Source organism: Quercus robur, chromosome 3 (assembly GCF_932294415.1).
Source record: "Quercus robur chromosome 3, dhQueRobu3.1, whole genome shotgun sequence".
In the NCBI taxonomy this organism is placed as follows: domain Eukaryota; kingdom Viridiplantae; phylum Streptophyta; class Magnoliopsida; order Fagales; family Fagaceae; genus Quercus; species Quercus robur.
The window spans coordinates 52,467,585-52,493,753 of NC_065536.1; the positions used below are offsets into that span (position 1 = coordinate 52,467,585).

At 32.0% G+C, this 26,169-nt stretch overlaps 2 protein-coding genes and 1 long non-coding RNA gene across 7 annotated transcripts; all 3 read left to right on the forward strand.

Moving 5' to 3' along the window:
* Positions 1-36: 36 nt before the first annotated feature.
* LOC126718308 (uncharacterized) lies at positions 37-4,600 on the forward strand. 4 transcript variants are annotated; one of them, XM_050420435.1, is made up of 9 exons: positions 37-199; positions 309-454; positions 1,192-1,250; positions 1,351-1,605; positions 2,229-2,289; positions 2,911-3,035; positions 3,320-3,382; positions 3,496-3,620; positions 4,161-4,600. In XM_050420435.1, exons 2-9 carry the CDS (start codon positions 367-369, stop codon positions 4,300-4,302), a joined length of 918 nt encoding a protein of 305 aa, XP_050276392.1. In that variant the 5' UTR covers positions 37-199; positions 309-366; the 3' UTR covers positions 4,303-4,600. The 4 variants fall into 4 exon arrangements, with proteins under 4 accessions (XP_050276392.1, XP_050276395.1, XP_050276393.1 ...); XM_050420436.1 differs by having other exon boundaries at positions 47-199; positions 292-454; XM_050420437.1 differs by having other exon boundaries at positions 75-199; positions 402-454.
* Positions 4,601-8,008: 3,408 nt separating this feature from the next.
* LOC126716420 (uncharacterized) lies at positions 8,009-8,578 on the forward strand. Its single transcript, XR_007652121.1, has 2 exons — positions 8,009-8,214; positions 8,316-8,578. It is a non-coding gene; the product is annotated as an uncharacterized LOC126716420 (long non-coding RNA).
* Positions 8,579-9,181: 603 nt separating this feature from the next.
* On the forward strand, positions 9,182-18,761 carry LOC126718309 (regulator of G-protein signaling 1). Of its 2 annotated transcripts, none has more exons than XM_050420439.1 (11): positions 9,182-9,595; positions 11,566-11,686; positions 11,810-11,873; positions 11,985-12,069; positions 12,486-12,559; positions 15,069-15,260; positions 16,186-16,274; positions 16,405-16,643; positions 16,947-17,071; positions 18,067-18,188; positions 18,279-18,761. In XM_050420439.1, the coding sequence occupies exons 1-11, from the start codon at positions 9,513-9,515 to the stop codon at positions 18,486-18,488; spliced, it is 1,404 nt and encodes a 467-aa protein (XP_050276396.1). In that variant the 5' UTR covers positions 9,182-9,512; the 3' UTR covers positions 18,489-18,761. The 2 variants fall into 2 exon arrangements, with proteins under 2 accessions (XP_050276396.1, XP_050276397.1); XM_050420440.1 differs by lacking the exon at positions 9,182-9,595 and adding an exon at positions 10,076-10,215.
* The last annotated feature ends 7,408 nt before the right edge of the window (positions 18,762-26,169 follow it).

The following is a 26,169-nucleotide window of genomic DNA, read 5'->3' on the forward strand; positions in this document are numbered from 1 at the left end:
TTTGGTCCTTGAATATTCTGAATTTCCAAAACTATCCCCCAAATGGCCACGTGGCGATAGCTGAAAATTTAGACAGAGAGTAAACAAACGGTTGGGAAGAGTTGAACTCTCAGTAGTTCAATGTTCTCAGTTCTTACTTTCTCAGCCTCAGAGAATTTGAACATCTTTCTTCTGCTTTTCCCAGCAAAACTCAAATAAGGTTTGGTTTTCTCTGAATTCCAGTTGCTTTACCAAAAAAAATATAGAGCTTACTTTCTTTACCCATTTCTTTTCTCTTTATAATTGAAGTAGTAGTTGGAATTTAACAGACATCCAAAGTGAAGTGCACCCATTTGGATTTTGAAGCTGCTATCTTTTTATATATATATGGGTTTGCTCACTATAAACTGTTGGTGGACCAGAACAAACAATTTCTCTACAACCCTCTTTCCTTACAGAGCATCTACCTTCATGGGTTAGTTTTTTCAAACCCCCTTTAATTTATTTCTCTCTCTCTTTATGTTTTGCTAAGTTTATATTTCACAAACACACATATATTTATATATAAAGAACAGTTATTTGTATGTTATTCTTAAACATTTCCATTAAGGCAGATAGGGGGTTGTGCGTTGATCATTCGTTTTGGTTCATGCATATAAGAGTTGGGTCAGACATTGCTCCTTATAAAGCCTTATTTAGTGCTGGTGTTTAATTTCCCAAATGTTGTGGTTGCAGCACAATGATAGTGATATTTTGTTGGTCCTATATATGGACCTGGGATGTTATTATGTAGGCTTGCAAATATGGGAGGGGATTTCTGAGACTTGGGTCTTAAGTCTTGACTGTGTATTAGGAAGAAATTACTTTATAATAGCACAGAGGGATCGAATCAAATGAGGAAGGGACAAGAACTAGTCCTCGTTTAGGCTTTGTACTACAAATAATGGAATATTTCATAATTTCATCTGTTTTTTTTTCTTGGTTGCTTTATATTATGAAGTACAATAACAATGCAACCTCAAGATGCTATTCTATTTTGAAATTCTACACTAACATTACAATCTTAATAGCAAGCTGCCCCATCTAACAGCATTGACATATTCCTAGCTGAGAAGCTCTATTTTTAGTCTTGCAGTATTTCATTTTCCATTGACAATGTACTTGTTATTTGTTAAATGCTTAATTTTTGTATGACTGTCCAAATGTGATTAGGCGGGAAGTTTATTCACCTCTATGATGCGGAACAGGTTGTACTTTCTACATTGCACAGTGTAATATTCTCTTCTTTTTAGCAATTTGATGTTAAATCTGAGAAAAATTGCAGAACTTTTGTTTTTCTATCATCTCACACTAATATAATTCTTTTTGCAGGGTTTTAGATTTGATACAAGGGCTTTTGCAAGCCGGAATTCAGTGAAGAAATTGAGAAGAAATAGACAACCACCTGAAATTGTAGCAGATATTCCTCCCACAAAAGATGATTATGTTCAAGATGAAAACTCAGCTTCCTCTTTTGAAAATTCAGTTGATCAGAATTCTACAATAAAGCCTTCCAGGAGTACTGTGCTTCAGGCATGTACCATCACTTCTGGATTAATAGCGGCTTTGGGTATAATACTTCGTCAGGTATGCTTACTCTCATGCATCACTACCTTGGCATTCTACTCTATTTTTGCCTAAGAGTGATATTTCTGGGATTGTAAGAAGCCACCTAGTCATACTCATGTCATTTCCGCTCCGTTTTGGTTTCTCATTGTGTTATTTGAATTAAACGCTTCCTCCTTTTTTACCTTGTGGATTCTTCCTTTTTTTCTGTTTAGATTGAATCACTACTTAAGAGTGGAATCAAAATTGTGAGACAATTTCAGAAGTTTGAATTAGGAATATTTTATTTTATGATGATGTAAATGCGCTACACCCAGTTCCCCCTTTCTTTATCCTCTTGTTTGTGACAAACAATGCATCCTTGTATCCACTTATAACGTGCGAGTAATGTTCTGTCATATTGTTAAATAGCAATCAGTGCCATAGGACTTTTTTTCTATTTAATATCAATATTTTATGTTCACGCCAAACACCAGTCATAAAACTTTGTTACTTAATGTTCTTGATTTTAGTCAGGACATGTCACTTTGGAGTAAAGGAGAATTCTCAATTTCACTATAATAAAAATTAAAAAATTTCATGGGCAACATTATGTTTGGTCAATCATCTGGATCTTAATTTTGTTCTCTAATTGCTATTTGCAGGTATCCCATGTTGCATCAGTGGAAGGATTGCCAATCCTTGACTGCTCCGCAGAAGTATCATGTATAAATTTTGTGTTCACTTCTTATTGCAAAATTTTCATTGACTTTTTTTATTGTTCTCCCTTTTCAGATTCAACATCCTGCTTCTTTCCGCAGAATGCAAAAGAGACATTTTCTTTGAAAATAACTTTTTGGAAAACTGAGCAGACAGGATAGTGAAAATCATCTAAAATGAATAGTTGTCCTAAAAGGCTAAAACATGATTAACATTTCTGGGAAGCAGCCCATCAGCCAATGGCAGTGGAATAGCAGACACCAAATGCAAATCAAATTATTGGTTTTGTTTTTCTAGATTTTGAAAGCTCAATTGTACTTTCTCGTGGATATGAAATATAATTTTGGGTTTTGATTTTCAAAAAAGATGTTACTAGAATAATCAAAATTTGCTCATTTTTCAAATCTGCAAAAAGGATTAGAAATCTATTGAAATATAGAATATGCTGATGCTTTATTAAAATAATTTTCCTGATAATTATATAATGTGGAGAATGTCATTCTAATATGGAATCATCTTTCCAATATTCTATATTTTATTTTTATACAACCTTTTTGCCTCTTATGTTGTAGACTGGAATTGGGCATTTCATTACTTAAAAGAGTGTCATGTTTTCCCCATGTACAGTTGGTTTTGAGATGTGGCATCTTGAGTTGATTACAGGAATAGTTGTATTGATATCATCAAGCCGATATCTACTACTGAAGACATGGCCAGATTTTGCTGAGTCTAGTGAAGCAGCCAATCAGCAGGTAGCTGTACTGATTTTCCTAACTGTCTCTAGAGGGACTCGTACATATCATTTAATTTTTGTAATGAATTAACATCTCTACAACTGTCAGCATAGCTAGAATTATATATTGGATGGTTGAGAAAAGTACACCCCCCCCACCCTCTCCCCCCCCCCCCCCCCCCCCCAACAAAACCCTTATCTCCCCCAAAAAAAGAAAAAGAAGTCACTGCTCCAGTTGAGTTGATATTGTACCAATCCTTAGCTGCTTTGACGAATTCCAACAACATCCTATATTTGATGCAGGTCCTTGCTTCACTTCAGATTTTGGATTACATAATTGTTGCATTCCTGCCTGGTATTAGTGAGGTAATAAGCAAAGAAAAATGTTTTTATCATTTGTGTGTGTGTGTGTGTTTTTGTTTTTAATTATAGTTCTATTAAGAGTGCATTGTTACATATGCTGGTTCATGGTTGACTAGGAATTGCTTTTCCGTGGTGCATTGCTACCACTTTTTGGATTCAATTGGAAGAGTGTCTTTTTGGTTGCCGCTATTTTTGGTGTTCTACACGTCGGCAGTGGCCGAAAGTATTCCTTTGCTCTCTGGTATTCATCTTCTTGACATGATAAAGATTTCATTTTCTCCAAATTAATTTATGAATCAATTGCATTGACTCTCTACTTTACCTTATTTAAATTAAGAGTAGGCATATATCCTCTTCATTTAGTCCCTACTAATATTTAGTATGCCCTTCTTGCTGCATCTTCTACTTTCCATTCTCTGATAGCTCTAACTTTCAAAGCAAATGTGATGCCTTCACTGGTCCATTTAAGGCAGAAATTAAACATTGAGTAGTTATCCATCATCTTATAAGTGAACAGCTCTAACAGCCTTTGGACATCCAGCCATGGATTATATTTTATAGTTAGTGTTTTGCAAATAGAATTCATATTAGGAGACCTAGTGTTCAAATCCTCCCTCCCCATTGTTGTCGAATTATTTATAAAAATAAAATTATAAATTATAAATAAAAAAATCAGAAGAAGTTTGGATTGTATTGTTTGATGTCCTATGGAATAATCTTCAAACTATTCAGGCACTGTGGGCTCCAATTAATCAGGATTTTGGTGTTTGACATGTTTCAGGGCAACTTTTGTTGGGCTTGTGTATGGTTATGCCACAATTATGTCTTCTAGCCTTATTGTGCCAATGGCTTCTCACGCGATAAACAATCTGGTTGGAGGGATTTTGTGGCGATACACCTCAAAATCATCAGAGAAGTTATAAGACAATTACAATCTGCCTCATTTTCAGTTGTTAGGGAAAAAATAATAATAATAATAAAAAATTAAAAAAAAAAAAAAAAAATGTTCTTCAAAACTGGTCAATGGTGTATCCCTGTCTAGTTTGGTGTAAATATGTGGTGTGGTATACATGACTTTGTCACCCACTTGTGCTGTAAATTCTTGTAGAACCATCTTAGTCTAGAAGGCGGGTGGTTAATGCAACAATATTAAGGCTATTATTACAGAACTCGCCCTAACTTTACTACTAGGAAACAATATATCACATTTTTATTCTTGAAGTTGGAACTTTTTTCTTTTTTTTTAGGTTCAATTCCTTCAAATTGGAATAGAGCAATTTTTTAAGGATCATTAAATCTATGCAGTCGGTCGTGGAATTCTATCTCCTACCATTTTCCCTAAAATGAAACTTTTATTCATTCAAACTAAATTAAGATCACTCAATTTACCCCGTGAACACCTTAAATTTAAATGACAACGTTTTCCTCTAAATTAGTTTGGAGAATCTTTTTCAACACATTATTTGGCAATCCATAAAACTATCTATGCATATTCTTTAAACAAGTCACATGAATCATTAATAGGTTATGTGTTAAATAGTAGACAATGAATAATGGTTCTATTAATCACCATGTAGTGAATTGAAAGAATTTTCCTCCAAAATGATTTGAAGGTAAACTTTTTTTCATATTTAGAAATGCACAAAATTATGTTTTATTTTTATTATAGATATGAAATATTTAAATTTGTGGAATCCACTTCATGATGATCATTCTTTTTCATCAAGGAACTGTTTGGTTTTTGATGTAGACGGTATTGGAATTTTAAGTCCCTTTATGTTTGTAAGTTTTTAAAAGAATGAAAATGCTAAAAATACTACAAATTTTCTACATAATCTTTACAAACTGATATAATAATGAATTTGATTGATAGATGTCAACAACATATATAATTATATATGAATGTTAGAATCACTTTTTATTTTTTCTTATTAGTGTATCACATTAATTTATAAAGGTTATATAGTAAAATTTGTAATACCCCAAACCAATTTCACTCTTAAAAAAATGGAAAGGAATAAAATGAATAACTCATAAAAGAATTGAATTGAATGGAATATAACCTAATGTATTTTCTCTAATGTGTTTTGATGTTTATAAAAGATGGGGTAGGAAAGAAATATTTATCAATAAAAATTTATATATATTAATTGCATTCATTTTTTTATTTTTATTTTATCCTTTCCAAAGTAGGGATGTAATTGGTATTTCATCTCCCTTTCATTAATATTTTTTTAAGAGGGAAATCTCCCTTTCATCAAGGAGTGAATGTTCTAAAAAATGGGAGGAATATTTCCTGGGGAATGGAATGTTCTTAACAATTCCTAATGAGTCATGACCAATCCCTTACTCCATTCCATTACTTTCAAGTATTAAACTTCTAAATAGGAAAGTTAATGAAATATTCTTAAAACATTCCTTTCCATAATTTCAACCATTACATCCCTTTATTTTCTCCCATCCCAAAATGAAAGTAAGTTGACTTATTCTTTTATGTAGAACTTTTTAACACCACATTTAAAAAAAAGAAAAAATACAACTTACTCAAACTCTAGTTTATTATCAAGTGTACTTGGCTAAGTGTTTTTCTTAAGACAAAGTTTAGCTATAAAATAGATTGTAGTTTTAAACTATAACTTTACTCAAAATATTTTTATTAAAAGATGAATTTTAACAAATCCACCACTAGATTACATTTTCTTCTTATATCCTCTATACTTGAAATTTTTTTAGAAAATTAAAAATCAATAGCTATGTCATCAAAAAATTATTTAAATTGCAAGTTTTTGTAGTTTAAAATTATGCATAAAATATAAGTTTGTAAATCATATAGTAAACAATATCCGATTGATACAAAATTTGACATGTGTATTGAGAGTGTAAAGAACATACAATTCAATGGTTAGATTTTCAAAATATGTAATAATGTTTATTTTATTGAGTAAAGTTGTAAATTTAGGCTACAACTAATTTTGTAGCTAATTTTTTTCATTTTTCTTAACTTATTTGGGTAGGTATAGCACTAAAGCTTTTTTAAAACCTCAATTTTCTTCTAGATACATCTGTATTTTTGTTCAATTTTCATCTTTTAAGCAAAATAAAATAAAAACTGTACCAAATCTAGAACAAAGAATCCCAAGTATGGTTTTAGCCAACTTAGCCTACTAGAAAAAAAAAAAAGGAAGAAACAATTCAAACAATTTCAAATATCAAAACCTTAACTGACTTATTTGGTCATGAAAATCTTGCTAACATGCTATACTAAGTTACTAACAACTGATCACAGGGAACAATGACAACTTAGCAATTTACATTCGGGTTTCTCAAAAATTCAATTGGGGTATTCTTTTGTTGTTATTAATTTATTATTAGCATTATTATTTCAACCTTGACAACTAAAACTTGTCTTTCTTATTTTTAAGGCTAAAATGAAAATTTATCCTCTAAGTTTTAAACAGAATTCATTTAAGTCCTTTAAGTTTGTTTTCGTTCATTTTAGTGCTCTAAGTTTATTCAATTATGACATCTCCGTTAACTTTCGTTAATTTTTAAAATAAAATTAAAATTATGGGAAAATATTAATTGATTAAATTTGAAACTTATAAGATTGTAATAAAAAAACAAAGTTAGAAAATTAAAAAGGTGAATTTTGCAAAAAAATTTCTTTTTCTTTTTTGGGATAACCTAGTCTTACTCTTTCATCAGTAAAACAAGGAAACAAATTTATTGTCCCCGCGTTTGAGACGAGTGCAATTCGTAAAGAAAAACTGAAAATCGTTTGGTCTCCTCCAAATATAAAAGTTGCATTTCCTGTTACCAATATTTCATCAGAATCGAAAGTACCCTTCTTCATTTTCATTTTTATCATAATTTCTCAAACCCCAAAATTCTGGTTTTCCATTTTTTTTTTTGTTGGTTCTTTCATTTCCTTATACAACTCAATCATGTCTTCGGTAAGAAAATATAAAATCCCCGTATTGTTTTTCGTACACATTATTGCTTGTGTTTCATTTCCCATGTGATCATAAGTGGGTTTTGTCGTTTCAATGTTTTTGTTTTGTTTGAATAAACACGTGCATTTTACATGGTTTGAGATATATCATGAGAATAATAGTGGGTTGGTGACTTGGTGGGGTTTATCATTTGTGGGACATGAGATTCACAAGTAGGGACTTAAAATAATATAATATATTTAAGGTCTATTGTTAATGTCTTTTTTTTTTTTTTTTTTTTTTTTTTTTTTCTCTCTTTATTAGACTATTTGGTGATTAGGGTTTATGTTGTTCTTGAAATATAATGCAATTTTTTTATTTTGATAATTACAATGAGAAAGAAAATATTTGAACTTTGAATATTTCTATTAAAAATACTCATTTATTGTTTTGAGTTTATTGCAAGCTTGAGAATAATCACATAAAAATAGAACTAGTGGAGAATTTTAATTTTATTTATATACATTTTTTAGTGGAGGAGGCATATTTGAAATCAACAAATGACATTAAGCTATGTGACTCTTGACTTGAAGCTGATTTTTATGTGTTATTATTTCATGAGTTTATTTATTTATTTTTAATGAATAGCAGCAATGAATGCATATGTTAAATTTTTTATGGTTTTCTTTGCTTTGTTTGCAGCTCAATAAGGATCGGCCTCTCCCCAAATTCGGAGAATGGGATGTGAACAATCCTGCCGCAGCCAGCGAATTTACTGTCATATTTGACAAGGTTAGAGATGAGAGGAAGACCGGTGGGACATCTAGTAGTGTGTCACCAAATCCATCGCCAAAATATACAGCCAGTGATAAATACAGCCATTCCTCCAAGTCCAACAACAAGGTATCAATTCATTTCATATCTCTAATCTCTGCCTATTGTTTTTGGTCCTTGGTTTTATAACTCTCTTGATATTGAACTTGTTATCTACATGTTGAATGCAGAGAAAGTGGTTCTGCCTTTGTTAAGTTGCTCCTTTGGATTCTCTCTCCCCTTGAAGATCTCAGAGAGACAGGAGACTTTGGCTGGCTATGGTCGTTGGGTACTTGTGTTGGAGAAGAGGGTCGTGACATTGTGGTTGTTAACCTTGCTTTTTAGTGTCATTTTTTCTTTTTTGGCTATGGTTGTTGGGTACTTGCATTTTATGCATTATAGCTTGTACTCCCGGAGTGTATTGTATATATATATACACATGAGTTTCCTTTCCTTTCTAAGTGCAAAAAATACCAGTAAATGTCTTACATTCACTTCTCGTGTTTTAAATATGGACCGGACATTATCTTTCATTTAAAAAAGTATATGGCTCACATATAAATATAATTATAAATACAATAAAAGTTTGTAACAATTTCATAACAAAGCCCTTAAATCAATTGTAAATAAATTATTTTATGAAAAGTTTGATATCATTTTCATTAAAAAAAAAAAACCATAAGAAAATTAATTTTTTTCTCTTTTCTACGTAAAAAGTTTTTTAAAATATTTCCTAAATCAAATGACATCCATTAACTTTTTCCTTCACAATATTCTCAAATTTAAATTCTACTTTAACTTAATTTAAATATCTAAAACTTCTTTTTAAAATTTTGAACTTTGACCTTTACCTTTTCTTAACATCATATAAAATTTTTTTACTTATAGAGTAACCATTACGCCTAGACTCAGCAAATGATCACTAAACCTTAATTATCATGAAATTGCAACTGCTAACCAGATAAGTTCGTAGTCTATTCATATTAAGTTTCTTTTCAAAGTGCAAATGCGTAGGTTTGATTAGTTGGGCAAGGGCACGTGCACAGACTCAAGGTAGTCATAGAATTTAGGGACAGATGAGGCCCACATAAATCTCAAAATTGGGCTACTTTGAAGTTTCCTTTGAACATGAATCACTAATTTTAATATAACTTTTGGTCAAATCCGTCACCTCATATTTCCTCCACAGTTAACGTGGAGAAAATGGAAAGTGGACTCCATTGCTTCTACAAGACTATCTTCAATGGCCACTACTATGTATAATCAAAACTATGCATATATATATATATATATATACTCTTATTACATTTCTATCTTAATGCTTGAATTACTGAATTATAATTCATAGACCCACTTTTTCTACTTCTTTTTATATATGCACAAAAACTATGAAAATGGAAACTTGTGCATTGGTAGGAGGCTGCGTCACCGACTACATAGCGATTGCCATATCCATCCTTTCCATGATCTTGTATGTTTTCCTTTCTGGGGTTCTTTAATTATTGTTTTGTTTCCCAATATATGTGAAAAATTTTAACTTCAGTAGAGCTTATTAAACATGTTATAAGAATTGGAGGCTGAGTGTTTGATGATATGTCTCAGTGAATTTTTATTATTTGCAGAAAGATCACAGAATTGCCTGCTTTTTTTTTTTTTATATATTTATTAAAAAGTGCTGTTGTTGTAGACCATTTATTAGTTGGTTATTTTAGGTGGGTTATACTGTTTGACTGTGTCTAATAAACAAATTTTATTATTTATTATCAGCTCAGCATATTGTAGATTTGATCAAACAAGTTATGGGGCTAGTGTAAGCAAGTAACTGAAAATATATATATATATATATATATATATTTATATTAACAATCAAAGGCAAAGTAGTTTTGACTTTTGAGTCTTATGGGATGTTATTGTAACCCACAAAGTGAATTTGATTCAATGTGGCAAACTAGAAAGTATTAATTTTTTTTTTCTGGGTTGAGCTGTGAAGAATTTGAAGAGGACAAATCTGCAGCAAGTCAGTTGTAAGCTGGGCTGAGCTGGGCTGGAGTGATTTATAACTTATGGGCTGACAGGAATGCAAGAATTCATGTAAGGAAAGATTTGCACTGAAGAAGCGAATTGGTGCAATGGCTTATTTCTGATATTAGGTGTAGGCTGTCTTGGTCTAAACAAGTGAAGCATACCTTTGAAAAACATAGTGTTATGCTGTATTTGGGGAATTTCTGAATTTTTTTTTGGTTTGTTATTAGGCTGGGAGCTTAATAAGTCTAGTGTTTGTCTGTAGTGTGTGGCTGCTTGTTTGTACTGTGTTCTGGTGTTTGCAAGCTTAGGCTGCTTGTTGTAATTTTTTTTTTTTTTGGGGGGTGGTTCAATTAAATTTTCTCATTCATAAAAAAAGAAAGCATCAATTTTTCTTTCGAGGAGAGAGAGAGAAGAATATAGGCCTTGGTGCGATGGGAAGTGTCTTCCACCAAAAGCGACAGTCACGGGTTAGAGTCCAAGAATCAACCTCTCCAAAAAGAAATTGGGGGTAAGGTTGTTTAACAATTACCCCTCCTAGTCCCAGCAAAAGTGGGAGCTTTGTGCACTAGCCACAACCTTTTCTTAGGAGAGAGAGAGATACAGTGTCCTAGAACAAACTGAAGTAATGGAACTAGTAAATACTTTGTGTAGCTAGTTTCATGAATTTAGGAAATTAGGGTTCTTTAAATAGCTTTGCAATTCATTCCTCTCTTGAGTCTTTCTAGTTTCTCCCTAACAATAATGTGGAAAGAATTGTTGGTATGCTGTTCCTAGGTTGATAAGAGAAGTTATTGATGTGATGAGCATTGGCATGTAAAGAAGATAATTCCTTTCCTATCTCATATGTGTTTTCTTTTTGAGTTATTTGGTATGCATTTCTCGGGTAGTCAAACAATGTGGAATTAATTAAGCAGAATTTATTGAGCTGATTTACTTGAGGAGTGGATGTTAGAAGTAGGGAGCATAAGAGTTGGAAGAGTTTGAGGGTCTCTTTGTCTGATTATTTATGGGATAAAAACTCTTTGCTAGAGTTTTTACTTTTTATTTGCAGTTTTCTTAAGCCATTCCTGCTTACTTGGAAATGATTGTGTGATTTGTGTAACTGGCAGCTATATATATAATCAAACGAAACCAATTGAGCGTTCATTGTCTGTCAACTTGATTCAGACTAGTCGCTGCCTTCTTTTTCTATATATATATGGCTTTCCTTATAAAAACATAGTGAAATTTTTAATTGGTCAATTGAAAGTAATTGCTTATGAAGAATGCAAATCTTTGAAGTAAACTTTTTTTAAGGTATTCCCAATATGAAGAAGTTCTTTTTGGTTATTGTACATGTTTTTGGTACCAAAGAAGAGTTTATTTATTTAGAGACTAACTTCTTTTGTCATTAATTGTTTGGCTTTGTTCTTTCAGACTTCTCTCACGGTTACTTGTACCCTTTCTGGTTCACAAGGTTCCTCGTACTAAGAACAGTGGCTTCTGGATTCCAATAATTCATGTTTTTGCCAGCTTCAACCTTTTGTTGTCAATTGTGGTAGATTATAGATTGTTTTGTTACCCTTACTATTTTTTTTTTATGACTTCATGCACCAGAAAATTTTTGTAGATGACTTTTAGTTATACTTGTTACAATACTATAGGCCCATGTTCCGTGCAGGTGTCTGTCAATTTCCTAAAATTCACGAAGAGGCATTGGTGGCAGTCTTGCTATGTTTGGGCAGGTTTTTCACAGCTTCTATTATTGTTACAATCTTTCAAGTCCTTGTTTATTTTTTCATTTGTCAGATGCTTATTTCTTTAGAGCACCAATTTCAAGCATCTTTTGCTTTCAGTTTGGGTTGAAGGTCCACTTGGATTTGGCTTACTGCTAAGCTGTCGTGTGACACAGGCCTTCCAGCTGTATTACATTTTTGTCAAGTAAGTAAAGATTTTGTTTGCTTGGGTAAATATGCTTGACTGTAATTCTGAAAGAAACTTGCCATAAGGTTGCATCTATCTTAAATCAATGATCTGACTGTAGATCTCACATCCCCACCCTACCTATTAACCACCCAAGCCAAGGTCCTTGAGACTTTTGTGATATGGTTGGTTGATTGTTCTGACGATAGAAACATTAAACAGGTCAACAACATGACTTATGGGGGCTAGTTTCATCTTCTTCTCTCTTTTTTTTCCCTTTTTTTGTGCAATGGTTTCGTAGACATGGAACATGTTTTATGCAAGGACTTTTTCATGTCTTGGGCCTCTTGGCAAATAATTTTTTTAAACCTTTTTGTGTCGTACTACACTACTTTACTAAAGCTGTTATAAATTTTTTACTTCTGATATTTCAGGAGGCGTTTACCACCAATCAGATCTTATATATTTCTTCCACTAATACTGTTGCCATGGATTGCTGGGGCTGCATGTAAGAGTCTCTAAATTGAATCAATTTACTTATTTGGATATTTATCTTCTCAAGTTGGTCTTTCTACAATGAAATTAAGATACATTTGGAGCAGTAACATTATTTATCAATGTAGAAGTATATTTTCCAATGAAGTGATCAGTTTTCTTTACTAATGTCCATTTTTAGTATTTATTTTTCTTTAATATTTAATATGTGTGAAACCTGTTTTATGCAGATTCTTAGTCCTTGAAAACGTATTTTCTGTTTTTGGTCCTGTTTGTTTTTCAGTCTCCTCACCACCCCCCCCCCCCCCCTCTTCCCCCCTCCCCCTCTTTTGGTCTTTTTTTGAAGATACTCTATCTTGGAATAAGTTCACTATAGTACATATTTCTTTTTCAGTTTGGTTTATACCCCATTAAGCGAAAGAACAATTGGAGCAGCTAATTTAACCACAACTTAATTCCTTTCTGGTATGATTTGTCATATTTATGCCTACAACCAAAGCATAAATATCAGTGTTGATAAAAGTATCAAGTGCACTAAAGTGCGAAGGCCTCTTGGAGGCTAGGCGCCAAGCGCAAACACCTGATTGAAGGAAAACATACATTTTTCAAATATGACTTCTAATAACCTCTAATAGAAATATTCATCTTATAATAAAAATTAAATAAAAACTCAAAAACTTTATATTTTACCTATTTGGTAAGTGCAATTGTATAATATCTGTAAGTTTAGAAGACATAGAAATATACATTTCTCGAGTTTTGTGCCACATTGTCTACTTTGGGTTTTATGGCGGGGACGGAATGCTAGACGCTTTGAGGACTTTGAACAATTGATCCTTGATATAAAGTCCTTTTTCTTTCATACTCTCCTTGAATGGAACTTAGTCTTACCTTCCTTCTCTTCTATATCCCTCCTTGTTCTAGTTGATCATTTTAATTTGGGTCCTTAAATTTTGCCACTGAAGTACATTTCCAGTGTACTTGGGTTGGCTATTCTTTAATAAAAAGTTCTTATGTTATTTGTCAAAAAAGAAAAAAGAAAAATGTATAATATAGGAAATTGAAGTCATAGAAAGTTTCAACATAACATTTTATGTAATTCTCTTGTGCTTTATAAAAATACATAACTGTGATAGTTATGATCAAATGAGGAATATGGTTTAATCAACATACATCTAAAAGGCAAAGACCAAATATTACAAGAATAGTAATTAACTTGGCTTATATCTTTTGACATGTAAATAAAAAATAAAATTTATTGTGTAATATAATATAACACCTTAAGAATAGTGTTTGTCCATGTCATAACCTTCAAGATCGAGCAATTAATTTTAACGATTCATATATATATTTCTTTAGCAATAATATAAAAAAGAGTGCCTAGGTATGCTATGTTCTTCTTCAAAAAGCGCCAAAAGGTGCACTTCATTAAATGAGCTTCACTTTGGCCAAGTGAAGCGCTTAGACTTTGGGGCTTCAAGCATTGAGTTTTAAAAGCACCTAAGTGTGCTTTTAAGAACACTGATAAGTATGCAATTCTCAGTACTTTTTCTTTGCTGGTTTACTAGGGCATTATTTATATATAGTAAACATTTTCATAAGGTAGAGGCATTATTATTGAATTGTTATGGGAATTTTCAAACCATATGTCTCTAAATGCGCACATTCCAACCCTTTTGTACCTTTTCTTTTATTTGTTTGCCAAACTTCTGTTAGGAGCTTCAAACTCAATGTTCTAGTACACGACTTTTTGTTGCTTTCTTACAAAATTTAAATAACTGTGGAAAAGAGTCTTTTGTCAAAAGCAGTATAGATTATGAAATTATCTATCATGATTTCAGTGTAGCAGGGGAAGACAATTCCCAAGTACAAAGATGCATTTAATCCCTGGAAGTTCTTGATGAGCAAGGTAATCATACCAAAATTCATCAAGAACACTCTCAAGTAACAATTATCAAGCCTTATTTTCTCTGGTTATCACAAAACACCTTCCAAGTTTTGATAGTGTGTGTTTGGTATCTGCTTATTTAGCTTTTTGATAAAAGTGTGCTAAAGTATACTTGTACTTTGAAAAAGTGAGAAAAACTCTGGTTTTAACGTACATAAAAGCGTAAGGCTAAAAGCTTGTTGAATAAGCTGGAGGCAAACAGGCTATTAAATTGGTAGCAGTGTTTTGTATTATGATCTTAGAACTGAACATGTAAGTTTAACACTCTTGGGATGGGCGCTTTTTCTTTCATGGAATTGTATTTGACTGTCCATCAATAATGAATAATCCTGGTCCAACGTTACTGTAGTTTGACTATGTATCTGAGTGTGTTATTTCACTTCATTTTATTCAAGCAAGTTATTTTAAATGTTCTGCTGTCTGTGTGGCTTGATTGATCTTGTCAGCCAAAGTTTTATTTATACATGTCATCAATATCAGCCTAGAGCTCTTTGGATCTGGTCATAGATTGTGTAGTTTTTCACTCCTCCATTTGATTGGTAATTTCTAACAAGAGTACTGACATATGCTGTAGTTATCCATATGAAGAAGCCTCTAAATAAACGGTGCCACATGGGGACTTACTGGGTCATTCCAACTGCGACTCTCCACACATTGTATGTCGCTGCTTTAGTTGGATTCACTGGGGCTATTCGGCACATAGAGTTCAGGTTTGATGAACTCAAAGACCTGTGGTGGGGGATACTTTTCTCAGCCTCTTCCATTGGTATCCTTTTTCTCTAGGTTCTATACAAGGCTTCATTATTTTTTTTATTTGCTCTATGTACATTGGCCATATATATTCTATAGACACAGTTGGACAGTCCTTTTTGTTTTTGTTTATTTTTTTTGTTTTCCTCTTTGTTTTTAATTTGGAAACATTGTTTAGTGTTTATGGTTTTTGAAGTTCTCTAGCTACTTAAAACATATTCCACCGCATCCCCCCCCCCCCCCGGGTGACCCCTTTTATTGGTAATTACACACTCACCTGGTGGGTCTTGAACCACAATCTCTCCCTCCATCTTGCTCTTACAAGGGGAAAACATGACATTTGAGCTAGAGCTCATTGGAAGTTTAAGAACATATAACCTAGAGTAGTAGTCACAGCTTATTGGAAAACATTCTGATGACTTAAAAATTGTTGCGCATAGGTTTTTACGATAAAAGGAAGCTGACAATTGATGTTGGTGACTAAATTCTTGAGTGTCTATGTGCAAATTAAAGTACTTAAGATGTCCAATTAGGAATTAGTAATAATGCTTTTGGCATGGACTCTTGTAGCATCAGTCATCTTGCCATGATTCCACTTAACTGCAAAAACAGCCACCCCAAAGAGAAGAAAAAAGGAGGGAGGGGGCACCATAGGCAGTGGGTTTTTGCTGCTTCTCTAGCCATTAGGGAGTTCAGTTAACATCTGCATCTATAACACAATGGAAGAACAAACAATGGTCTGGGAACTTTCATTGAGAAAGTCATAATAAACTGAAATAGTTTATTGTGTCTTGGATCTCTTTCTTCGATATCTATCGTATACATCCTAAGTACTAATGCTACACCCTTCCTAATTTTGTAATAAAACATACAGAAAAATAATTTAATCAAAATGACTCACCTTCTTTTTGGAATTAATTTGTGCTCTTTTCCACTTCCAGGAGTATGGGTTACTGCTTACATTTTGAATGAAATTCATGATGAAATATCATGGCTTCAAATTGCCTCCAGATTTCTCCTTTTAATTATGGTATGCCATATGATTGGTTTGTGTCTCATTTTCTTTATTCACCTTCGCCATCATTAGTTGATTGAGATTTAAGTTCTAACCGTCTTCAGCTCATGTATTCTTGCTAACATTTCTCAGGTATATTCTACAGGCAAGTATTCTAGTACAGGCTCTTTTCTCTTTATCAAGTTCACAGCCTTTACTCACTCAAATCAGTTTAAGGAGAAAGGCACCTCAAGAATTTGAGACAATGGGCCAGGCTCTTGGTATACCTGATAGTGGACTACTATTGCAGACGGAAGCAGTTCAAGTCATAGATCCCAATGAACCATTGGATAAGCTTCTTCTGGACAAAAGATTTCGGCAGTCCTTCATGGCATTTGCTGACAGGTTTCATATTCCTCCCCAAGCTCCAGTATTTGGGAATACATTTATGAGGAAATATTTCTTACGAAAACTTATATCATGAGAAAAATTCCAGGTTTAGAGAAAAATTTTCTTAAGCTAAATGAAGAGGGAAAAAAAACATTGTTTCCATGTCCTGAATTCCATGGAGATTAATGGGGCCCTAAAGCCTAGAAGATATCTCCAAGACTCCCCCCCCCCCCACCCCCCGTTTTTTTGTAAATAGAATTGAAGATGAGAAATAAAATTAATTGTTTGGAATAAAACTTCTTCTCTTTTCAATTACAGTTGTTTGGCTGGGGAGAGTGTGCATTTCTATGATGAGGTGCATGAGCTTGGCAAACTACCTGTAAATGACCCTGTAAGAAGGATCTACATGGCACGGTATATTATTGACAAGTACATAGTTGCAGGTTTGTGGTTTGTGGTTTTTATTTTGGGATTTGTATTCAAAGCAATTTATTTTCAATATGCATTACCTCCGACTTAAAGTCTCATGCTAACCTTTGAATACAGCTCATATGGCTCTTTTGGGTTGCACGTGCCTCAAATATAGGAATTTTTAGGTAGCTGAAGCATTAATGTTGGTAGTGACTTCATCTAGAAAGATGTTCAACTGGTAGTTTTGGCAATCAGAGATGTTTGTACATTTTTACATCTTTAGAATTCTAACTACTTTTCCTATTCATCTTTTTATGAATCTGGCATGATAATTAAATAAATGGTGTCTACTATCCTCAGCTTAGATTGCTTCACGTGGAAAGCCATCATTGTGTATGCACCTTATTTGGTTTGGTTGTGAAAGATAAAAAACCTACCACTTGGCTTAACTTAAGCTTTAACCATTAAGCTACTTGAGATTAGATTGATTAATAGTGGGTTTGAGCTTTCTAATAAGATGAATAAATCAAGCTTGAGTAGCTTATTACTAGGATTGTTTCTAGTCCTACTTACAGGTGTCCAGTATCTTTATTATTTCCTCCCTTTATTTCCAATTATAAATGTCTATCTAAAATTTGGCAGCCTTCGCTCTGTATGCTTGTAGAAATCTGATTTGTTTGAAATCACCCATCATATGAGCAATTTTCTCCCATTTCCTCTTCCATGACATTGCCATTTTTTAAAATATAATCATTACTTATAAATGCAAGTCTCTGGTAAATCTTTTACTATGAATTAGTAATTGAAGGTTGACGCCTGGTTTGTGTTTTCACTGTTTAATAAAGAAATATGGGTACATCACAATCATGTTTGTTATAGGACAGATCAGCTATGTGGCACCATGTGGGCTGCTATAGCCTGTTTCTTTCCATAGCCGGAAATGCACCCTAATTCTTTTTTATATCCTATTACCTTTGAAGCTTATGTGACTTATCTTTATCTGATTTCTTTTGATTGATTTATAAAGGTGCGGCAAGGGAGGTAAACATTTCTCACCGAAGCCGACAAGAAATTTTGACTACTGCTGATCTTGCACACCCTAATCTCTTTAACAATGCACTAAATGAGGTGATGCAATTGATGAAAACGGTAGGTTATTTCCTTGCGTTTATATAATTTTACTGGTTCCTTTGGATTGGTACCATGTCTGAGTGTTTTTTTTTTCTCCTTCCCCTCAAGAACTTGGCAAAAGATTACTGGTCATCCATGTACTTCATGAAGTTCAAAGAAGAAGCTAGTATGAGATCTAATGGCCTTGAGCTGGAACAGATGACAGGTTTGAACTTCTCTCCTAGGTTGAGTTCTGTACATGGTGCTGATGACCCCTTTCACCAAGAACACTTTTCTAAGGGCTCAGCCAATGATAGTCATGATTCGGACACACAATGAACCAAGAATTGTGAATAGTTGTGCACGTATCTAGAAACTCCCATTTTAACTCTTTCTCTGAAGTTTATACATTCTTTACCCGGACAAAATGGCTTGGAAAGCCAATAAGAAGAAAATGGAAAATAAAGGATGAGGGAAAGAAGATAGGTTGAACTGAGTAGCAACTGCAGGAACATGTTTTATGTATCATACCTGTACAGACATGTATTAAGCCTAAACCAAACTCACATATACCCTTGGTGAGGGTTGTAAATGAATCAAGCTATTTATGAACATTTCATGCTCAGTTCAAAAGAGGAAAAAAAAAAAAAATTCATGTTTGATTATTTAGCAAAAGAGCTTCAATCCTAACTCTAGGCTCGACTATTACACACGTCAAACTCAAACATAATAATGTACTTGTGAGTATATGACTCAATTTATATATATATATATATAAAATATTATTTGTTATACGTGTAAAAAAAATAATAAATAAATAAATAAAACTTATATAAACTTGATATTGTATTGTATAAGTTTGTAAATATGTTCATAATATGTCAAATTGTTATTTGTAATTTATTGATAATAGAAATAGTTCACTTTGTAGTAAAACTAAAAAGTGTATATAATTTTTAACAATTTGAGGTTGATAAATCTTTTTTTCTTTTTTAGAAGTTTATATACAAAAACCATTCTTTCTAATTAACTCGAGTAGCTCATGAACAAGATCAAGTTTGCTCAATAAGAGAATGAACCAAGTTTAAAATCTAGTTTGATAAAGTGTTTGATCTCAAACTCATATTTGAAATAAAATTAAATGAACAATCTTGAACTTTTAATATTTGTTTCCAGCTTGATGTTGTAACAAAATTACAAAATCGTTACACCTACTACAGAGCTTCCTTTTTAAGGATTTGGTTTAATTTTTCCATTTTAAAAAACGAAAAGGTAAATTAAGAATATGTTGTACAATGCATATTTGGGTTTAGCTCTCACCAATAAAATCTAATTCCTTCTTTTCTGTCAAAGCTCCAAACGACCCTGGAGGAATATATTATACTTGTACATATACATACATGTGAAGTTGAGTTGTAGGCATCTAGGCAATACAGGTATTGAGTGATAGACTGATAGTTTGATTAGTTTAGCATTGTGTGAATGACCATGAAGACATGAAGAAAATAAGTCTTTTTTTCCCCCACATATTCCCACATCTTTTATAATGTCTTGTTATTTCCTTTATTTTACAGTATTTTATTAACACAAGATCCTAGTCAAATTCTAAAGGGAAGTTATCCTCACAAAACAGACTCGATATAGTTTGAGTCCTAAGATGATAAATTTTTGTAGGGCCTTTTATATTTAAATAAATTCAAACTAAATCAAGGTTAATTTGATAAATTAAATACATTTTTTTAGGATAAGATGAATTAAATACATAATTTAATGAATTAATACTAACCAAACTAAGGTTAATTTTATATAGAAAATAAAATATCATGGTTCAAGTATAAAATTTAACAAAGAGAAATGAAATTTATATATTTTTTAAAACAAATGTTTACTTTATTTTGGATAAGTTGATGCATGGTTAAATAAAATTTTAATCTAATTTTAAATTTGTTTTATTTTGGTGTTAAGAAAGAGATAGAAATTGTAGAGTGTGTAGTCATGTGGCAAACTATAATTTCACCACCAAAATTTCAAATCATCATCCCTATGTTTGCTTCAAAAAAGAAAAGGGTTCAAACTTCAAACGCGAGAACTTCACAGGAGGTCACCCTTCCTATTACTACACTTGCCCAAACACGCTATAATGTGAAGTTTTGATAAGATCCAATGCAGTAGTGTTAGTATGATCACACCCTAGCTAGTACTAAATTAGGCAATTCCATTACATTTATTACTTTATTTTAAGCATTTTAAAATTATATGTGACACAAGTCTATTAACTTATATAAATTTATAAAATAAAATTAGAAAATGAATATATGTATGTATTTTATTGCATGCTTCATATAAAAAGTTTATTTTTATTCTCAAAAAAAAAAAATATATATATATATATTTATATATAATTAGTTTACATTCAATTATTGAGATTGAATACAATATTGCTTAATTATTTTTACATGATATAAATGCTGATTTATTTAACGTTATCAATGTATCGTTGTCATAGAAAATGTCAAATCTGACAAAACTTAAATTCTTCACTATTGACATTTCGATAAGAATTATTGTAATTTATCATTTATTTTATTTTAAAAAATCAATATTTCTCTTTCACTAAAGCTTCTTGTAAGAGGAGTAGATCCACTTCTGGGCCGAGGCCCAAAGGACCTTAAAGCTCGCACTAAAAAGGAATGGCTAGGCCCACTACTATGAATTATAAAGGGAAGTGTCCTCCAAATGATTCCTAAGGAGTTCAGAATATGTTGCCAACGCTAAAACTCTCAACCAAGGAAACAAACATGGGTGACATCGGATGATACAAAGGAGTAATCTTGGAAAACCCGTTCCTTTTCGTAATCCAAGGTACCATTCTCCCTAAGAATATCTCAAGAAATTCCCTGAGAAGATAAGCATCACAGAGATTGCCACCTCCACATTAATGAGAAGTTCTCCACCTAATTTCTACCACATTAAATGCATATATGAAACAACTTGAACAGTACTAACACCTCCAAATTCCTGTTTTATGATAAGAATATGGGGAAACCAATGGAAGGAGGGAAAATATCCCAAAAAGATCCAGCTAAGAGTAAGCCAGCTGAAGGGATAAGGAAATAAAAAGACCTATAAGAAGTGGGGGGAGGGGGGGAGGGGGGGGGGGGGGGGGAGGACATGAGAAAGAGGATCTAAAAAAAAAAAAAAGAAGAAGAAGAAGAAGAGTGGAGAGATTTTTTCTTACCTTTGAATCCCATCATCATGGGAAAAAAGTGTAATGGTTGTTGCTAATAATATTAATATAATCTTACTTTCATAAATTAGTTGTTTGAGTTTTCCATTATGGAGTTTTCACCTCGTACATTAGATAAATAAATTGTGTTATTCGGATATCTCAATCCACACACATAGTTATTGAAAGTTTGTATTGGTTGATAAGACCATGCATATCCTCCAATGGGAGGATTAGATAATTTCTCCCAAAATGGTATTATGGTTGAATTGAAATCCTATCCATATTTTTTAGGAAATTCTACCATGGAACTTCTAAAAATCATATGAACTAACTTGTAACTCGTGCTTATACATGGAAATAAAATATTGAATAATAGTAATTATGAAGGTAATCCTAGCTTTCTCACTGAGTAATATAAATAGGCACTTGACGCAAAATTATACTATAATTATAAGCTAATTTAGATTTGGATTATGCCCTGACTTAATATATATTGCCGATTTTCTCATATATTGTGATTTGATCTCAGTTTTCTAAGGATAGTTTCTGACTCTAGTGATGCATCACTCACATAAAAATAATCACCCCTCAAAGAAAATAAAACCTTGAAGATGCATTCAACCACTGAGTTCTTATAGAATTTTGAAGTCATAATAAGAATTAGAAAACTTACCCCATGTCATGCAATACGGTAGTCAACCACATTATTGTTACAATCAGTTCTACTAAGTTTTAGCACCATTTTCCCCTTAATATTTTGGAAGGTAGATTATACTTGCAAATAAACCATTACACAGAATCAATTTCAGCCTCAAAGTTTTATACAACATTAATTATAAAGTAATTGCAATTTAACCACTTAAATTGTTGAGAATGAACTACCTTACAGAAATTTCTATGACATTATTATGATGCTTTCTAATAACCATATAAAGAAGACAAATACATACCTAGCATGAAAACTCCTTTCCACTTATCAAAAATATGAAACCTTTCTAGGAAACAATGTTAGTGGCAAATTTGGAATGAATTCAACCATAAGACTTGTCAAGTAACCCATGGAAGATTCGTCTTTTTCTTTTTCTTTTTCTTTTTTCGAATTTTTGAATTTTCCCTTCTTAGCAATATTGATTCACTGATTTCTTCAGGTGGATATGAGAAGCATTATGAGAAAGTATATGCAACCACTACAAACCTCTAGGTATGATGGTTACTCCTCAAATACAAAGTTCTTATGAGGTGGAGGGGGAGAGGCAAGGGCTAGAGTTCCAGTATTCAGGAGGAAGTTTCACACACATATATATTTAGATTAAGTTATAGTAGAATTTCTATCTTGTATAATTTTTTTTCAAAAGAAAGAAAATATATGCATGAGTAGAAGTTAATTCAAATTTTAATATATAGATAATTCATTTAACTCTTCAAGGACTACATTCAGTGGCAGCTCTAGGAATTTTTTCCAATGTGGTCATTAAGAAACTTAAATTATACAATATTTAATAATAAAAAAATTATTATATCTCATTATCAATGCTGCAAGTTATATCTCTTTCAGTTTCCAAAAAAAAAAAAAAAAACTATATCTCTTTCAAAATTTTAGTTAAATAATTTTTTTTTTTTTGGAATTTTCTTTTTGTTTGTAAAGACCCAATATATTGTTAAAATGACTAAAGTTTGACTACAAACTTATTGTAGCCTAAAACTACAACTTTCACTAAAAAAATTAACGTGACTACATATTTTAAAAATCTAACCGTTAAATTGTATGTTTTTTTATGCTTTTAAAACATATGTTAAGTTTCATGTCAATTGGATGTTATTTACTATTTAATCCATAAACTTATTTTTTGCATATAATTTTAGACTACAAAAATTAAAATTAAACATTTGATTGATGATATATGCTATTTATTTTTAATCTTCTTGAAATTTTGTAAGCATTGAGAATATAAGAAAAAAAAAATATAATCTAATTGTGAAGTTATTAAAATTCATATCTAATAAAAAAATATTGAGTGGAGTTGTAGTCTTAATCTACAACCAAGTTTTTTGCTAAAACTTTGTCCAAAGCTTAATTGTATTAGACCTAAAAAAAATTTAGGGTGGTCACACATTCTTTTTAACCTAAAAAAATAAAAATAAAAATTTAAATTTTATACATAATAAATTAATAAAGATTTTTTTTTTTCCACGCCAGGGTGGTCCTGTGACCACCCTGCCCCTAACGTGGAGCTGCCAATGACTACATTTAATCAATATTAAATTTGTACCCATCACATGTCACTTCAATCAACCTACCTAGAAAATAAGAATAGAAACAACAAATTTAGTATCGGTTGTAACTAAATCTTGGGGCTTTAGAAATTTTCACAAGAGCAAGAAAGTCTTTTTCAATTACAGTTTGTAGTAATTGAGTATGCGAAGTATTTGTGAAATTTGAAACTCTTTTAGGCAGGGCCTTTGTTCGCTGCTAGCAATTTCATATCAACCTTTTGTTTTACCCCATTTACAGTGGCATTTCACACCAACAGAGGCTGCTGCCTAACTTGAATATGTCGAAGTTAATGCTGGTTTTGGGTTCAAACAACGTGAACTATGGTGATAATCCTATTACTGATCTGTTAGTGATTTCTTCCATAGTTCCATTGGGGTTTTCTTGTTTGATGAGGGATGATTCAGAGTGATTTTGCAACTGTCTGAATCAATATTATGTTAAAACTAATGCAAGAAAAAAATAAGATACAAAAGTTTATTGAGATACAATAAGCCAAAAAATGACATTCTATATTAGAATTAAGCAAATGTAAATTTTCAAATCAAGTCATCTATCTACAAGATAAAATGGATATTTTGCTCTCATAAGTTTTGTGTCGGAGTAAGCAATAATGACTCATGTAATTCTCCATAGACCAATTGCTCATACAAATGCTTAATAACACAAAAAACTTGACTAAAAATATTAATAATAACAATCAGAGCCTCTAGTATTAACTTAAACAACTCAAATGTAGGACCATATCATAAATATCTATCCAAGTGAGTTATTATGTACAAAAATCAAAGAGTCTATAATTAATGAACATAAAGTTTTGTTTTTTGTTTTTTTTTTAAATGGACCATTTGAATTTTCTATCTAATAATATTCTTACAAGACTTTTTGAAGAGTTAAAAAAAATATAAGAATGATTATCAATAATATTTAAATTATATATGTGAAAATTATACTATATATCTTAATGTATATTTTTTAAGTATATTTATGCATATGCATGGTGTTATAAGCTAGTATATATATAAGTAAAGCTTAGAGAAAATTAAATTAGAATTTGAAATTAGAATATGATTTTGAGCCATGTATCTAAATTTATGTGGTGATCACGCCATAATTATTCACTTAAGTTTGTGTCATGTGTCCACTTAAGTTTTTAATTTTTGTACCAAGTGAGTTAATGAGTGCAAAATACTAAAAATCAAATATTAATTAATGAAATATAAAAAAAAAAAAAAAAAAAAAAAAACAATCACATATACTCAATTAAAATCACCACACAACAAAGATCACAGCATGTTCTATCTTATTAGAAATTAGAAGAAAAAAACGATCATAAGTAGTATTAAATTTAGGTAAGAATTTTAATATGTGACCAATTACGTGTACTTTTAAAAAAAATAATTTGACTAATTATTTATATTTTTATAATAAAAATTGTATTTGATTTTAAATGTATATATATGTATGCATGCGTTACATGCTATTTTTTTTTAATAATTTGACTAATTATTTATATTTTATAATAAAAATTGTGTTTAATTTTAAATGCATCTATGCATTTGTATGAGTTATGTAGGGGCAATTTTTGGAGCCCAGGCCCAGCAGGTAAGTGATTCTGGCCCAAAGAGCCCTAGACAATGAATTTGTAGAGAGCGGGTTACAGAATTAGGCCTTAACGAAGTGAGTGTTAGTTAATTTTGGGCCATGCAGCGATTTGAACATAAAAATACCTCCTTTAGATCCACTGGATGTTCGGTCCGAGGAGACGTGTGGGTGCACTTCTGTTCCTGATTAAAGTCTATAATCTTTCTCTCTCTATCTCTCCTTTCTTTCTCCTTTTTTCCATCTTCCCTTCATGGGGATGCCTTTCTCTTATATAGCCTCCTTAAAGTAATCAGAACCTTACACTTGTTGATCATCTGGACCTTCACTTGAGTGTCCATCCCATCGGATATCTACCCTACCTTTCTATAAGTTGCAGTGGCCAAGGTAACACTGTTCGCCTGTCTTCTCCACATTAATGCGGCCATAACAGAAAAGTAGCTTCCCTGCATTTAATGCGGCAGTTGTGGTTTCCCTCTGGACATCCTGTACTCTCTTCCTTCTCCCGGCCTTGTAAGGCTCGTCCTTACTACCAATATTCGTTGGAGTGATTCCTTATTATGGATAGGGTGCATGTTTGGTCCATATTTGGCACGTCCGAAGAGGCATTCCTCCTTGGACCTCTTTTAAAATAAGTTTGGACTCATCAGAGTTGGGCTAGAAGTCCTTTTGGCGCCCCATTTTCTCCTCGGTCGTGGCTGGACTCTGTATGGGGCCCAAGACCCATTGTTTGATTTGGGAATTTTACCCCTACAAGTTACATGCTAGTATATATTAATAGGTAAAACTGAAAGAAAATTCAATTAGATTTCAAATTGGACTTCAATTAAAGTCAAATTGTGCGTCATGTATCTCATCTAATCTAGTTTTTAAAATTTTGTGCCGAGTTAATTTAGTGTAAAAATTGGATTTTAATT

Bases quoted from the DNA above. Each gene is read 5' to 3' on its own strand.
- LOC126718308 (XM_050420435.1), top strand. From the start codon at position 367: ATGGGTTTGCTCACTATAAACTGTTGGTGGACCAGAACAAACAATTTC. The intron at 1,606-2,228 runs GTATGCTTACTC...TGCTATTTGCAG, and splicing joins TGGGTATAATACTTCGTCAG to GTATCCCATGTTGCATCAGT. The intron at 3,383-3,495 runs GTAATAAGCAAA...ATGGTTGACTAG, and splicing joins TCCTGCCTGGTATTAGTGAG to GAATTGCTTTTCCGTGGTGC.
- LOC126718309 (XM_050420439.1), top strand. From the start codon at position 9,513: ATGAAAATGGAAACTTGTGCATTGGTAGGAGGCTGCGTCACCGACTAC. The intron at 11,687-11,809 runs GTAGATTATAGA...TGTTCCGTGCAG, and splicing joins ACCTTTTGTTGTCAATTGTG to GTGTCTGTCAATTTCCTAAA. The intron at 16,644-16,946 runs GTTTCATATTCC...TTTCAATTACAG, and splicing joins TTCATGGCATTTGCTGACAG to TTGTTTGGCTGGGGAGAGTG.